Genomic DNA, 16,009 nt, shown 5'->3' with positions numbered 1-16,009 from the left:
TCCATGCCGTACCAGTGAGAAAGACTCTCTCTCTCTCTCTCTCTCTCTCTCTCTCTCTCTCTCTCTCTCTCTCACACACACACACACACACACACACACACACACACACGAGGGGGGGAGAAAGAGAGAAAAGAGTGTTCTGAGGATTGAACCAACTGCCTCCAGCAAATGGGCATAATATTGTTAATATTAATATTAAGCTTTGTGGGTTTGGAATGGAGATTATATAAGATAATAGATGCAAATAATTTAGGATAGCACCTGGTACCTGTAAGTGCTCTATATAGATGTTAATTATTATCATGGTTGATATTCTATTTCCTTTCCTTTCCCTGGTGGTTGTGAGGTTTGCAGGTCCCTTCTAGGCAGAGAGCCTGGACTGAAGGCTGAGGTGAGTGACTTTCAGATCAGGTTTGGATGAGGTCTCTGTGGGCCCACAGCTCTGGGCTGGCCCCTTCACGAGTCTCCTCACTCCTAGATTCCGGCCTCCAGGCCTGCCTCTTCAGAGTGGGCCCAGGGGCCTGGGAGGCCCCATTTTGGAACTGGCTTTGCGGTCAGGCAGCCATAATCTGTCCCTGGAGCCACACCAGAGCCTCATTAAAACGTGCCCCATAAATGTTAAAAAATTTACACATAAAAAAATTCCATGCATGAAACTGAAACCGTACGTTTTACAGCCTTAGTTTGAAATCTTGCATAATATATAAAACCTTGGCCTTGCACCGGGGGCCCGTAAATCAGGTTTTATAAAACAAAAAGCTTTTACCTTTCAAAGGGGTTTGGGGAACTTGCAAATTTTACAAACTTTACCAAGTGCCAGTCAGAGGCTGCTGGGCCCAAGGAGTGGGTCGGATCTGGAGGCCAGGTAAGAAAGAAACCCGGTGTAGGAATTGTAGTCAATCCCAGAGGACTCACGGGGATTCCGGATTAACCACCTGGGAGTGGAAAGCCGGCCCCCATGGCACCGAAATGGACGAAGGGAAGGTCCTAGTGGGGGCTCCAGGGAGAGATATTATTGGTGTCATTCTCTTATTTGCGAGCAAGGGCTTTACTGTCACCAGGGAGGGGCGGAGTGCCAGTGGGAGGAGTACAGACTCAGTACTCTAAGGCCAGGGCTCTCCTTCGTGGACGTGAGGATCGCTTTGTAGAAAAAAACGTGGGAGTGAACTCCTTTCTGAGGTTGCCTTTCTAAACCCCAGTTTTTTTGTAATTACGTTTTTCTCCCAGTAGAGGCGCTGTGGAGCGGCGGCCTTACAGGATTCCCTCCCTCTGTGTCTGGGATCCTCTCAGATATTTGGGGCAGCTCTAGGAGAGCTGACTCAGCTGTTTCCATGGAGATTTGTCTGGAAAAGCGGCTCTGGGCGACTGTGAGGAGCAGGGGAGGGTGAGACAGGCGAACAGCTCCGGGAAGGGAAGGAAGAACAGTTAGGGTCTGTCCAAGAGGTGGAGAAAGCAGGGAAGGGTCAGGGAGAGGCTGGAGGAGGGTGTTGGGAGAGAACCTTCTGTAGGGCAAAGATTTGGGGGATCCGAGTGCCCTCCTGACAAGCCTATCTATGAAAGTCAATATTCAAGGGCAAAGGAAAGCTGCCCTCACACACACATATATAAAAAATAAATCTCTCAATTATCTCAGCTCATTTGCTTGGGGTCCCTCATTTTATGTCCCTGCTCGGCTGCGCAGTATATCTGTCCGGAGAAAGAGTTACAGTCCGTTGGGCTACGTGTGCGGGGTTGTAAAAAATACAGATGCCAGATTAACTGGCTGTGGCACTCGGCAGCTGATTGAGCTGGTAATAACGGAATCTGACCTTTTTCTAATTTCTAATTATGTGCATCTCGGCTGTGCTGGAGACACGATTCTTGTCCTAATGATGGCTCCTGTGCTTGGCCTCTGCGTCTCCTCCTTTTGACACGGGGCTAGGAACCAGCGTCAAAGGGCACTGCTGGATTTCACCCTATCCTACACTGAAAGTTTCAGGATCCAGACCATACCGTGTCTTCGACAGCCAGGATACAGAAAGGCTGAGGATCTGAAACACTACCACAGTGATATTAATTTTCAGATGTAAAGCATTTTTAAAGGCCAAGTCTATGAGCCATTCATTAATTTCTTACAGTCACGTGAGCTAGGGGCAGTTAGCTGTAGAGATGAGGAAACTGAGCTTCAAAGGAATTCAGTCACCAAGATCATACAGACAATGATGATGCTAGGCTCATTACATGTGTGTGTACACACATGTGCAGTGGGCCCAAGTCTACCCCAACTTTGAGAAAGAGTTGTCTCTTGACTCCATAGCAACCTGAAGCCCGATTCTGAGGAATTCCTTTCCAAACTGCAGAATCTTCTGATTCCCACTGGCTGAGGAGCAGGGCAGGGCTGAGCCAGCCTTGCCCGCACAGTCCAGCTGGAGGATCAGCACAGAGGAAGCTTTCCTAGACTCTAAGAGGCTGTAGCCAGGGTTCACAGCCTGTTAGGGGAGAGGAAGGGCCAGGGATGAGCAGAGGTAGATTTGGGGTTCTCAATGCCTCCACTAATATTCCTGGTGATCAGTAAGTACTTCTCTCATGTCCGAGGTCGGCCCCCATTCTTAAATCATCACAGCACCCCAAAATCCCAAGCCAGGCAGGGTTCTCCTGGTGGCAGCTATCTCAGGCTCAGAACACGGAAAGAAGCAGTGGTGTGAATAATTCATGTTCCCGAACAATACCGAAGTCATTCACCTGGTCTGTATATGTACTAAATGTGGGTGTATGTGTCCATAAGTGTAGTCGTGCATACGTGTGCCTGGGAGATAAGCATGCACTTTTACTTTCTTTTTGTAGCCACTTTAGCTTCCGGATTCTCTTCTTTTTTGGGGAGTGGATAACAGCTGAACTCTGGGTAGAAGAGGTTAGCACTACCACCAATCAGTGCGTGCGTGCGTGTCTGCCTGCCTGCGTGCGTGCATGTGTTGGAGGACGGATTTGCAGAGTTTCCAAATTCACTGTGATAATCTGGACAGTTCACAAACACTAAAAACTCAGGTCCTGTGAGGCCGTAGTGGCTCACACCTGTAATTCCAGCACTTGGGAGGTGAGACAGCTGGAGCTCTGTGAGTTTAAGGCCAGCCTGGTCTGCAAAGGAAGTTCCAGAACAGGGCTGTGACACAGAGAAACCCTGTCATGAAAAACCCAAACCAACTAGCCAAACAAGCAAAACAAAAAACAAAACATCAGGTCCTGAGGTGATTACTTCCAGGAACCACTTGACATGATGGAGAGCACACTGGCTCTCAGCACACCCCATGAAGGAGAGCACACTGACTCTCAGCACACCCCATGATGGAGAGCACACTGGCTCTCAGCACACCCCATGATGGAGAGCACACTGGCTCTCAGCACACCCCATGATGGAGAGCACACCGGCTCTCAGCACACCCCATGATGGAGAGCACACCCCATGATGGAGAGCACACTGGCTCTCAGCACACCCCATGATGGAGAGCACACCGGCTCTCAGCACACCCCATGATGGAGAGCACACCCCATGATGGAGAGCACACTGGCTCTCAGCACACCCCATGATGGAGAGCACACCCCATGATGGAGAGCACACCGGCTCTCAGCACACCCCATGATGGATGAGCATACCGGCTCTCAGCACACCCCATGATGGAGAGCACACCCCATGATGGAGAGCACACCCCATGATGGAGAGCACACCCCATGATGGAGAGCACACTGGCTCTCAGCACACCCCATGATGGAGAGCACACCCCATGATGGAGAGCACACCCCATGATGGAGAGCACACCCCATGATGGAGAGCACACCCCATGATGGAGAGCACACCCCATGATGGAGAGCACACCGGCTCTCAGCACACCCCATGATGGAGAGCACACCCCATGATGGAGAGCACACCCCATGATGGAGAGCACACCCCATGATGGAGAGCACACCGGCTCTCAGCACACCCCATGATGGATGAGCATACCGGCTCTCAGCACACCCCATGATGGAGAGCACACCCCATGATGGAGAGCACACCCCATGATGGAGAGCACACCGGCTCTCAGCACACCCCATGATGGAGAGCACACCGGCTCTCAGCACACCCCATGATGGATGAGCATACCGGCTCTCAGCACACCCCATGATGGAGAGCACACCCCATGATGGAGAGCACACCCCATGATGATGGAGAGCACACCGGCTCTCAGCACACCCCATGATGGAGAGCACACCGGCTCTCAGCACACCCCATGATGGAGAGCACACCGGCTCTCAGCACACCCCATGATGGAGAGCACACTCTATGAGGGACCAGCACACCCCATGATGGAGAGCACACCGGCTCTCAGCACACCCCATGAAGGAGAGCACACCGGCTCTCAGCACACCCCATGATGGAGAGCACACCGGCTCTCAGCACACCCCATGATGGAGAGCACACTCTATGAGGGACCAGCACACCCCATGATGGAGAGCACACTGGCTCTCAGCACACCCCATGATGGAGAGCACACTGACTCTCAGCACACCCCATGATGGATGAACACACTGACTCTCAGCACACCCCATGATGGATGAACACACTGACTCTCAGCACACCCCATGATGAACAGCACACTGACTCTCAGCACACCCCATGATGGAGAGCACACTGACTCTCCAGCCCACTTCTTCCGTAAAACTCCCAGGCTAGATGAGAACTTCAGATTCCAACCAACCTGGGAGCCACGCACACTAATGATGGCAGTTGCCTTGGAAATATAAAATGCGGAGTCACAGGATCCCTTTGTATCAGCAGAATCACAGTTCCCTAGTGCAGCCCAGGGACTTGTATTTTACAGGATGTCGTGATTATCTGAGTGGCAAACTATTTGGGAGCATGATCTACTGCGTCCAGTAAGACCAGGTCTTTGCCTGTGTGGACAAGCTCGAACACGCCGCTTACCTTCCTTCATACATCTGCCTCCTTTGCCACGGCTGCCAGGCCTCCATGCAGACTCAGTATAACTACCTTTGGTGTTCTAGCTGCCAGTCCCCCCACTTTCCATTTGTTTGAACTGTAAGGCAGCAGGGGTCAGATGCTGGCACCACATAGGTAGAGGCAGAGAAAGCTTAGGCAGCAGAGCTTGCTGCTAGAATCTTCGTTAAAAATGCTCTGAACTGATTCTCAACCATGAAACAGTGTGCATAGTGTGGGTTCCACAATGGGCACTCACAACTTTCTGTTGGATTAGTGAATGAAAGGAGCACGTTTAGGAGATTTGGGATGGGATCAGAGCACTAGAAGACTTCAGCCAGAATGTAAGGTAGAGGGTCTTTACCAGATTGTCCAGTTCCGGGTCATCGCTGAAGAAGGGTTTATGTTCCTGCTCCTGCTGGTGGACAAAGTTCTCGATGTCCACGTCAAAGCTGGCGGAGGTGATGCACTCAGAGCCCTGGGTGGCCTGTTCACATTTCTCAAACAGCAGCGTCAGAAGCGGGAAAAGAGGGTGCCTGTGGGGACATTAAGAGCTCACACATGCGCACAGAGAGACCAGGCTGCTGCTGGGGCCCCCTTTCCAGCAGTTCCATCACTCCTTTTCCCAGGGTCCAACTCCTTGAGAATGTCCCCGGTTCCCACAGTCTGCCAAGGTGTCAATATTTTGTTTTCTGGCATGGAGAACCCACTTCTGGGGCCTCCGAGGGCTCCTACCTTTCCCCTTTGGTCAGATAAACTGCATGGAGAGGTTATAACTCTTCAAAGATATTGGTGTCCATTTCAGACTCAGTGCTATTGCAGGAAGGAAATGTAGGAACTATCTAGAGAGTTCTTGGGTGAGGATGTTAGCACTAAGTGGCATGCAAGCAAAGATTCATAGCACCATTTAGGTTAAGTACTTCATCTTACATATGCCCATTATAGAAACACACACACACACACACACACACACACACACACACAGAGAGAGAGAGAGAGAGAGAGAGAGAGAGAGAGAGAGAGAGAGAGAGAGAGAGAGAGAGAGAGTCTGAAGCCAGCTGAGGGTAACAGATGTATATAAACGGTTGTGTGTTTGCAAGTGTACACTGGGTGAAATATATGAGCCCCCAAACTCATCCACATATGCCCATGTCTGTTGGCAGACTCAGTTTCGTTAAATATTCCAGTTGCATTTGTAAAATTTGCCTGCACTTCCATCACCAAATCCTTAGCATGGCTGTAATTAAATGGTTATTTGTATCATTCTATGCTTTTCTCCAGGACAGTCTCTGTGTAAATGATTGTTGTATCTAAGAATCTTGCCATGTATACTCATAGAAGGCACTTAATAAATCGCTCAAGACGGAATCAATGAATAAATTGTGTGTGTGTTTCTAAGGTAAGTTTATATGAGCATAAATGATTAATCAGATGGGTCTGTGGGTCTTAGTGTAGAGATAACCACCTCCTAGAAGCTTCCTTGACTACCCACTGTCTCCATATCTCTCTCCCAAACCTATGAGTTTTTGTTTCATTTGCCTACTTACCTAGACAGTAATCAGGAATCAAACCTATCCATTCACTCCTGAACATCCAGAGTGTGGCAGAAGTATATGAATCCTCACAGACATTTGTGGAACACAGATGTTGTATGTTTGCATGCTTATTTGCAGACATAACCACACATCGCACTTATTTCTGCACCACATACTCCCATGTGTGCCTAGGCTGTTGACTCTGGCATGGAGAGAGCCCCAATCCCTTCCCCTGTTCTAAGAAAGCATCTGCACATCTTGAATCTTTCTCCTCAGGCTCCTGAGACCACAACATCTGCTTCTTTATTTTCTATGCAGCACTGTTTCGTGGGAGAGGAAGAAGAGGAACCTGTGCTGGATCTGCCCACTGGTCCTCTGCCACAGGGGTAGCCCAGCTAGCACTTTCCTACAGAACTTTCTGCAGTGAAGCAAACAGTCTTCAATTTGCACCATCTAACACAGGAACCACTAGCCACTCGAGGCCAATGAGCACTTGAAATATGGCCAGTGCGACTAAGATGATGAATCTTTAATTTTATTGAATTTTAATTAATTCAAGTTTAAATAGGCACATGTGGCTAATGACAACCATATTGGGGAACATAGTATAAGTCCTGAGGAGACTAGACACTGGAAGCAGAACCGAGCCTCTAGCCAGCACAGTATGTTCAATATCACTGAGTGGGCTGAGGGAAGCCCTGATGTCTGTCCCACCCCAGAACCCCAGACAGGAGTGCTTAGCCTCATAAAATCATACTTGCACAGCCTCACTCTCTCCACTTAAGTGTAGGAAAGGTGGGAGGATAAAGGGAGATCTATTCCCACTCAAGATGACCAGCTGATCTGTGTTTAAAGAAGCTGGTGTATAAACTACTGGGCCCCCAGGCTGTATATTGGGCTTGGAGTATGCAAGAAAGAGGACCAATATTTAAGGTTCACTCTCGGGCATCCCAGAATTGCCAGGAGCTCTAATGCACCCAGCAAGAAGATGACAGGGAAAAACAATGGGGTGAATTTAGCTCCCCGGCTGAAGACAAAGAGAACACGAGGTGAAGGGGTTAAACTCCAGTATAAGTCTTCATTTGCAGCCTCCAATACTGCAGCATATTATAGTCTAATCTAACCTGATCCCAGTTTAATGCAAGATTCTCTTGGCCCTGAGTGGAATACCAAAGAAAGCCTCAGTGGCTGTAATTTAAGCAGAGCCCTGCAGTGGTTTAGCTGAGGGCCATGAAAGGCAAATTCCAGACGGTGTTATGAATTATTGCGCCTTATGAACCTTCCTCCTCTCAACAGATGCCTGCTGCCATTTAAACAGCCACTAGATCAATTAGGAATGAAAGGCACAAATCGACTCTGTACAAGGGCACTAAATTACCAGGAACTAATAATCCGAAGCATCGTGCCAGGTGGTGGGGGTGCAGCCCATGCCCCAACCCACAGCAGCCATGCGGTCACTGCATATTCCTTCCTCACTGGCTGGAGGGAGGGTGGGCAGCTGCCAAATGGAGAGAGTGTGTGCGTGCGTGTGTGCGTGTGTGTGTATGCACGTGTGTGGACTGGAAGTTGAGTGCAGGCTCTCTGTAGAGCAAGTGTTTGTCCTATGTCAGCATGTGTGTTTCGCTGTGTGTGCATGTGATTTTGCGTTCATGTAGTACATATGCACATAGGATTGTGTACATGCAGCTGGGGGCTTGACTTTGTATGTCACAAGTGTAGTATATGCCTTACCTGTACGTAATTCACGTGCAGAGTTGTGTTTTCTGCATACACAGCATAAGTGGCATGTGGGGTGGGAGGGTGGGGCCTGCCCGGGATTCAGTGCCCCAGCTACGAGCACAGGTTTCCTCGGCTCCTACTCTTGCCTCTGCAGAGTAGAGCAAGCAGCTTTCTTTAGAATGGTCAGGGAGGGCCTCTCTGAGGAAGTGACATTTAAGTTAAGCCTGGAATGATGAGGGGCAACCATGCGAAGAGCTGAGGGAGAGGTGTTTTCAGCAGGGAGAAGGAAGGCAAGGAACTCTGAGGTGGGTGACGCGGTCAGGTGTGATGGTGTGATGGGGGCAGAGAGGAGAGGAAACCACAAAGCTAACACGGCTCAGGTGTCAGGCTATGAGATGCTTAGTAGGCCCAGGCCAGAGCCACAGGGCCACAGAGCCAGGCTTGCAGGGGTGGGGATGGGGCAGAAGGCAGTGGCGTCCAACATAATGAGGAACCACATCCCCCTCTTTTGCAGAGTCGCCATGTGACGCTTGCACGTGTCAGCCTCCCTAGAGACACATGGGGGACTTTTTGTTTCATTTGATAGTATTTTCTTTCCTTCTTTCAATTCATTTATTTGTTTGTTCGTTCATTCATTTGCTTGCTCGTTCTTTCATTTGAGGTCAGAGGACAACTCGCCGGAGCTGACTCTCTCCATCTACTTTGTGGAACCCTGGGGCTTGAACTCAGGTCGCCAGGCTTGTCAGTAAATGCCTTAACTCATTGAGCCATCTGGCTGGGCCACATTTTGGGGGTATTTTTCTTTTTATGTTGGTTAAGGTCCATGGGATTGTCCTGGCCTCCTGCTCTTGACCAGAGCTGGGGATCTGAGCAGCACTGTCAGCACCCCAAACCTCCCTTCTCTTATCCCACCAGGCTCCTGTGACTGTCTCATCCCACTAACACAGGAGCCCATCCTCAGGAGCCATGCCAGGCTAACGGGGTTACCCTTGGATTCCATGTGCTCTCCTAGATCACTCAGTGAACTAGTCCCCTACTTACATGGGGATGGTTAGACAACATTACCTCCAGGACCAGTCCAAGCAACCAGTGGCCCTGATGGGTATTAGGACTGCAGTCGTGGCTTTGGGCTTCCCTAAGGCTATCCCCAGGGAAGTTACAGGTGAGCCCACTGTCCCTTCTGCATTTGTCCATCATGTGTCTGCCTAAGCTTTGTACTGTATTTCCTAAGCTATTCTTCCTGATCCTCAGGTAAGTGGAGAAGTCACAGCCCCTGTTGGGCCCCATTGAGGGGTCCTCCTCAGCAGCTTCTGCTTCAGGCTTAGAGGACAACTTTAATATGGAAGGGAGCTGACATCTAAGCAACCAGGGATGAAAACGGCCCTGGGGATGGAATAAGGGGAAGAATTTCCTAATGTATATATATATATATATATATATATATATATATATATATATATATATATGACCTTGGCTTCTAGCATGTCAGTTTGTCCAGCTAGCTACTGAGCTGCACACCCAGCTCAAAAACACAGGTTTTAAGGAGCCTTCCCTTCTGCTGTCCAGGTCCGTGTGCCCCTGGACCAAACCCTTTAGAAGCTTGAAACACGAGGGTGGGGACTTAGTCCCCAGGGTCTGGAAGACGAACAAGATATGAGAGATGGTCATTAGACTTTATTTCCAAAGAGCAGAGGACATTTGACCTCCACAGGAGCTCACCTTCTCCCTCCCCACCCCTTCCCAAGTCGGCTCCCCACAGGCCACCTCCCTCCTGACTGCCCCCTTCCACCCCAATCTCCCTTAAGCCGTTCAAAATTTGGAGGAAATAAATCTCACTGCACTAATTCAGTGAGAGTTTGAGCCTCGTCAGTGCAGAACAAATAAAAGGAGTGAACCGGCATGACATTTTACTGCAGAAGAGAGGTCGTTTCCAGCCACTAATAAAAAGGATTTGACACAGACTAATAAAGAGAAATGAATTTCTCTAATGGCCTAATTTAGCACATTCAGCACTGTGCCTCCGCCTGGGTGCTGGGAGCATGGACAGAGGCAGGAGGGTGGGAGAGACAAGGCTGGTCCCTGGGAGAGGGGAAGAAGGGATGATCTCAAATAACATTTTATTATTTCTTTTCTCTGTTCCGTGCCCCCGGCCCCACCCCCACCCTCATCACCTCTCCCCAGGAGCATCCGAACTCAAATCAAGCCCAAGGTATGCAGTTCCTGTTAACGATCCAAAGAAATAAAGAAGCTCTCTCCATAGGATTGCAGCCTTGTGCGAGCTTAAGAAGGTGATTAAACCGGATGTGTTGATTTCTACAGGGGTTTAAGTCATCGTTTGGTTTAATTACTTCTGACACGTCTGCCTTCCTGTTTTCTACATCACCCAACTACGCTGGTCAAGAGCGCCCAGTGGGGGGTTAGGTGGGTGGGACTGCTCTCCCCAGGGAAAGCAGATAGATCAGACAAGGACCGTGTGCTGGCTGAAGCCCTTGGCAGAAATTCCCACCACTCCTCTCAGCGAGGAAAGCCTGAGACCCCTGGGATCACGATAGTCCCTCTGCCAAGACCAAGAGGCTTTTTTTCAGGGTCAGAAGTTGCTTACCCTACCTCGCTGAGGCTTCCAAGAGCTAGTGAGAATCCACAAAATTCTTTTCACACCCCCCTCCCACTTTGAGACAGGTTCTTCGCAAAGATTGGGGCTGAAAAGTTTCCTGAAAGTTTGTGAAGACCCGGGACGGAGACCACAACTTTCCTGGCAGTCTTCTACCCTCCAATCTGACTGAGTTCCCCTCTGTGGCTGCAGCATGTGTCTCTTTATGAAAAGGACTCAAGAAAAGATAGCTGGGTCCTTTCCCGTTTCCCTTTCTTCCTCCTTAGGCAATTTGACAGCGCTGCTTCTTTTGTTTTTAATTTAAACCATTTTTTTTCCTACTTAGTGAAGAATAGAAACAGAGAGACAGGGTGGGGGAACGATGCAAACAGCTTGGGAGAGGCTGGGAGTCAAAAACGAAGAACAAGAGTGTCAGAATAGACACACAGTCAGAAAAAGCCACTGCAGATTGGAGGAGCTCAGGGATGCTCCCAGGCACCGTCCTTGCTCTCTCTGGAAGATAAATCCTGTCAAGCCTCTGTCCCTTCTTTTCATGTGACCTTGGCCAGCCTACAGACCTCAATTATGGGTCCAGCCAAGTATGTGGCCACCTGATTGGGCTGTCCACCTCCTCCTGGCCCCCGTGGCCACCCTGGAAGCCTCCAGACTCCCTCAGTACCACCCCCATCCCTTCCAACCACATTCATCCTGCTGAGGTACGGGCAGAGGGAGCCCAGGCTCACTGCCCAATCCTCCTAGAGCCCCAGGTTCCTTCCAAAGGGAAGACTTAGGGACAGCCCTTCCCAGATGGAACAGGATGGTGACCAGAGGGTGGAAAGGATGATACGTGATAGATATTTCTGGGTGGAAACAATCTAGAAGGACCAAAGTCACAGACAGAGTCAGCCTGCTCCAGAAGACACTAATCTGTTGGCCAGAGGGCCAGCTGGGGTGGGACACTAAGGGTGGGGCTGGCAAGAGCTACTGCCTACCCATATCGCCACGCATGGCTGCCAAAGGCCTTCCTTCCTTCCCAGAAACTCGACCCAGGGGCTGGCATTGTGATGCTTTATTGCTAGTATCCCAGGCCAGAGAACACAGGGGTCACAGAGACAATATCCCAGAAGGCACTGCTCCAGGCTCTGACTCTGCACTGGGCCCCACTGACTTCTTGCACGGTGCTTCCCGCCCCTGCATTCCTTCTACTGGTTGGCAGAACCCAACTCCACACACCCTCTCTTCTGTGAAGACACTATGGGTCGCTCTAACAACCAGGCTGTCCAGTTCTTTCATAGTCACCGCAGGAAACTCTCGGGTTTCTCTCATGACTTCACTCATGGTTCAGAGTACAAAACAGGGGAGTTTGGAACAAATACAGACTTCGGAGACAGACAGACAGGAACATGACATTTGGGCGCGTTACAGAATGTCTCTGAACCTCAGTTTCCCCTTTTATTTAACAGGGATAATCCCTTCCATGCATAATTAAATGAAGACTGATAGTCTTTGGCCCTGAGTAAGCTAGCGGTTAATACTCATTTAGCCCCTCTGGAGGTGTGTGGACTCCCTTGTGCAAAGCAACAATGATACCATCCACTTCCATCCATTTATTTCTTCCTCGTCTGATGACTCATTTGCCTGGATAATGAGCTCATGTGCTAATTTCAATAGAGACTCAGAAAGAGAGGGGGGAGAGATGGCATGCCATTTTCAGAATGCAAAACCAACTTCCTCCCTCCCTCCTTTCCTTCCTTCGCTTCTTTCTCTTTTGAATGAACACATGGAGGACAGAGATCAATTTCCTCTGTCCATCTTCACTTTGGTCTTTGAGACACAATGTGTTGAGCTGAGCTTACTGCTCATCATCGAGCGGGGCTGGCTCGCCAGCAAGCCCCCAGAGACCAGCCTGTCACGCCATCCCAGCGCAGTGCTGGTGTTACAGTCATGCATTGCTACTCCCAGCTTTCCCATGGAAAGTTGAATAGCCGAACTCAAGCTCTTTATCCCGCTGAAGCGTCTCCCCAGCCCAACATCGTGCTTTTAACGGCTAGGAGCTCGTTCTAATTTTCCGATGTGTTCTTATCAGCACGTCATCTGTCAGGGACACTGTTTTCAGATGTCTCTCTGATAGTAGTCACAATAGCTTCTTGGCAGTGCTATCTCCTGCTCTCTGTGTTACTTTGGAGTCATGAGACAGGGTTTTGTATGAGCCCCAGGCAGATTTTGCATTTGTGAAGGAGCTCAGGCTGGCCTCGAACTCCAACAGTCTTCTCATCTCAGTCTCCTGAGTGCTGGGCTTAAAGTCATGAGCCACCAGGTCCTGCCAAAACTTTATTTTCCTTTAGTCAAAAAAGTACTACCAGTAAGAATTCCTTATTTCCCTATGACGTTGACTTCTACTAACCACAGTTGCTGCACACGGAACCATTTTCCTTCCCATGAGGTGAGTGACTGCTGTCTGTGACCCAATAACTTTCCTAAATTCCCAATGAGTGTAGAGACAGAGGGTGGAGCTAGCAGGGGGTCGATAGGGCTCTGACCACCGATGAATGGGAAGACTCAAATGAGGCAAGCAGTAACTACAGAGATGAGATTTCTGAGACAGGAGCTTGACGTTCTTTCTGGCTTAGAGTCTGTTGTTACCGGGCAAGCTTGAGACAGATTTAGCCATCTGACAGCTTGTGGACATGGCTGCTGCAACAGGACCTGCTTCTGCTGGGGTTTGTGGGTGGGGAGGGGTGGAAGGTCTTGGGGTGGGGTGTGAAAAAAGGTGCATGTTCAGCTTCTACTCCCCCCGCAACTTCGAAAGCACCAGATGGAGAGAACAGAGCAGGGTGGGGGAGAACAAGCCAGAAGCCCCTGGTTGGATGTATTTTTACTTCAGGTGTGACGTTGAAAGCATGCAGGATTATTTTTAGTCCTGCCCAGTGGGCGGTATGTTCGCCTGGGTTGCCTTGGAGAGGACTGCTTCTTGTTACTAAATCGGAGCTGCATCTGTTAGGGTTCCTGGGCTGCAGCCCAGCTCTCTTCCCCCAGGTGGGTGGACAGTGAGTGTGGGACCCAAATTCCTGCACGCGCGCTCACGTGTACTTACACACACACACACACACACACACACACACACACACACACACACACACACACACACAGGGTGGGGGGGGGCTGGCACATCAAAAACAAAATCAATATGAAATCTCAACAATGTGGATGTTAAGTCTAGTCTACAAGAGCAAAAAAATCTAAAAACAAAACCTTACATAGGCCTTCTGCCCAGCCCTTTCATGAAGATCAGAGGTAGCAGGCACGGAAAAGAATCGGCTTTCCCTGAAATTAGGCAGCTAATGAGTGGCGGTCAGAGGGTCTATCCCGGTCACCAGAAAACCAGGCAGCTCACAAACAGGTCGTATTGCAAGAGAAAACCAGGTTAAAGGAGAAGGGAGCTCTGTCCTCTTTACCTTGGTCACCGGCAGGGACTGAACGCATATTCACACATATTTGGTGGCACTAGTCCAGTTAAAAAGAACTCTTAAGACACACGGCAACCCACCCCTGTGCCCTTTATACACCCATGCTACTGATTAGCAAACTCACACGCTGTGTGGTTGAGTAATTTCATCTAGTAAGTGATTTGAAACTTAAATCTGGGTATTCAAATCCCAAGTGCTAAACTCTTCCATTTCTCCCACGTGGTAATTTTTTCCTTTTATTTTTATTTAATGTATGTGATTTATATATATTTATATGTGGGCAGGTACTCATGGACAGTCAAAGGACAGCTTGGCAGGGGTTTGTTCCATCCTTCCACCTGGGCATCTGAGGATTGAACTTAAGTTGTCAAGTTTGGCAGCAAGCACCTTTAACCACAGAATCACCTAACTGGGCCTCAGATGCTAATTTTCTTTCTTTTTTTTTTCTTTAAGATTTATTTATTATCTATACAGTGTTTTGCCTGTATGCCTGAAAGCCAGAAGAGAGCACCAGATCTCATTACAGCCACCTTTTGTTTGCTGGGAATTGAACTCAGGACCTCTGGAAGAGCAGTCAGTGCTCTTAACCGCTGAGCCATCTCTCCAACCCCCAGATGCTAATTTTCGATCACTTCTTTCCTTTCTTTATTCCACCATCCTTGAATGTTATGTATCTTGGGTTCAGAAACCAAGCTGTCCTGTGTATCCTTAAGCATCGAGACAAGAAATCTCTGCTTTATCAGCTAGGTTTCCAGAAGTACATCCTCTGCTAACAACTCTTCTCCGTGTGGGGACACACTTCAGCATTTACAGAGCCCTGTTTTTCTCGTTGGATGTCTACTCTATGGAGTAGAATGGCCTTTCAGAAGAGGTTCAGTTATTTCACCCAATAATAGAGTTGGAAGAGACAAGCTTGGCTCTGTGTTCTTTTCACATAACCATGAAATGGATCAGTGTGTAGCAAATGCAGAGGGCCATTGGTTAAAGGAGGGGGGTTTAGGTCAGTTGAACCGTGGTAAGGAGCCACTGGAGAAAGACACCCTAAAGCCCCAGTATGCTCTTACTCTACCCCACTTCATTTGCTCTACTAGGGAGACCCAGTACTGGCTCCGTTCCCTTTTGTAAAGAGGCTGTAGTCACTGGTCACTGGGGTCTCTGTGTACCTAACACTGTATGACCTTGTGAGGATAATTCTTTGGGCTTCTGGATTCCTGGGTAATTTACATCTTGGTGGGGGTATGGGCACAGCCTGCGGACATTTCAGTTCTATCTAGATGAAGACTGTGAGTGGTGGAGGCCCAGGACTTACCATCTCTGGGCATACTGCTCCAGAACGAGGCAGTTACAGCCCGCTGGCCTGCCAGGAACCTGTGCAGAAGCCAAGCGTGGGCTGAGAGCCTTTAGAAGCCAGTGGGGAGGGAACAGAATGGGCTTTCCTTGCAACCAGAGAAACTAGAGCCTGGTGTCACTTCCTAAATAATGGCTTCAGAAGTCTGGAGCCCCCGATGACAGCCACTAGCTGAGATTTTCTTTCCCATGCCAGTAAACCCAGCTGCTTCAGAGAGCAGGGAACAGTCCCTCAAGTTTCTAGCCCATAAAGCCTAGCCAAGGACACAGCCTGGAACATCTGTCCCTTGTACCTAGTACTTCAGAGGCCTTGGCCTAGAGCTGGTCCCGACTTCATCCTTGGAATGGCTCTGTTTCTCTCACGCCATTCTGGGGCTATACCTTATCTAACACATTCCAT

The 16,009-nt window shown here is 49.3% G+C and overlaps 1 protein-coding gene across 4 annotated transcripts in view; it reads right to left on the bottom strand.

Annotated features, from left to right (window-relative positions):
• The window catches only part of Pknox2 (PBX/knotted 1 homeobox 2), a 275,213-nt gene that overhangs the window by 46,467 nt on the left and 212,737 nt on the right, over window positions 1-16,009 (bottom strand). For all 4 annotated transcript variants that reach the window (XM_075966367.1, XM_075966370.1, XM_075966368.1 and 1 more), the window contains one exon: window positions 5,316-5,487. In XM_075966367.1, coding sequence (XP_075822482.1) covers window positions 5,316-5,487 — 172 coding nt within the window. The remainder of the gene's footprint in view (window positions 1-5,315; window positions 5,488-16,009) is intronic.

This window comes from Microtus pennsylvanicus, chromosome 3 (genome assembly GCF_037038515.1).
Source record: "Microtus pennsylvanicus isolate mMicPen1 chromosome 3, mMicPen1.hap1, whole genome shotgun sequence".
Taxonomy (NCBI): domain Eukaryota; kingdom Metazoa; phylum Chordata; class Mammalia; order Rodentia; family Cricetidae; genus Microtus; species Microtus pennsylvanicus.
The sequence above is the reverse complement of the archived record's forward strand: the minus strand, read 5'-3'. Positions and strand labels throughout refer to the sequence as shown.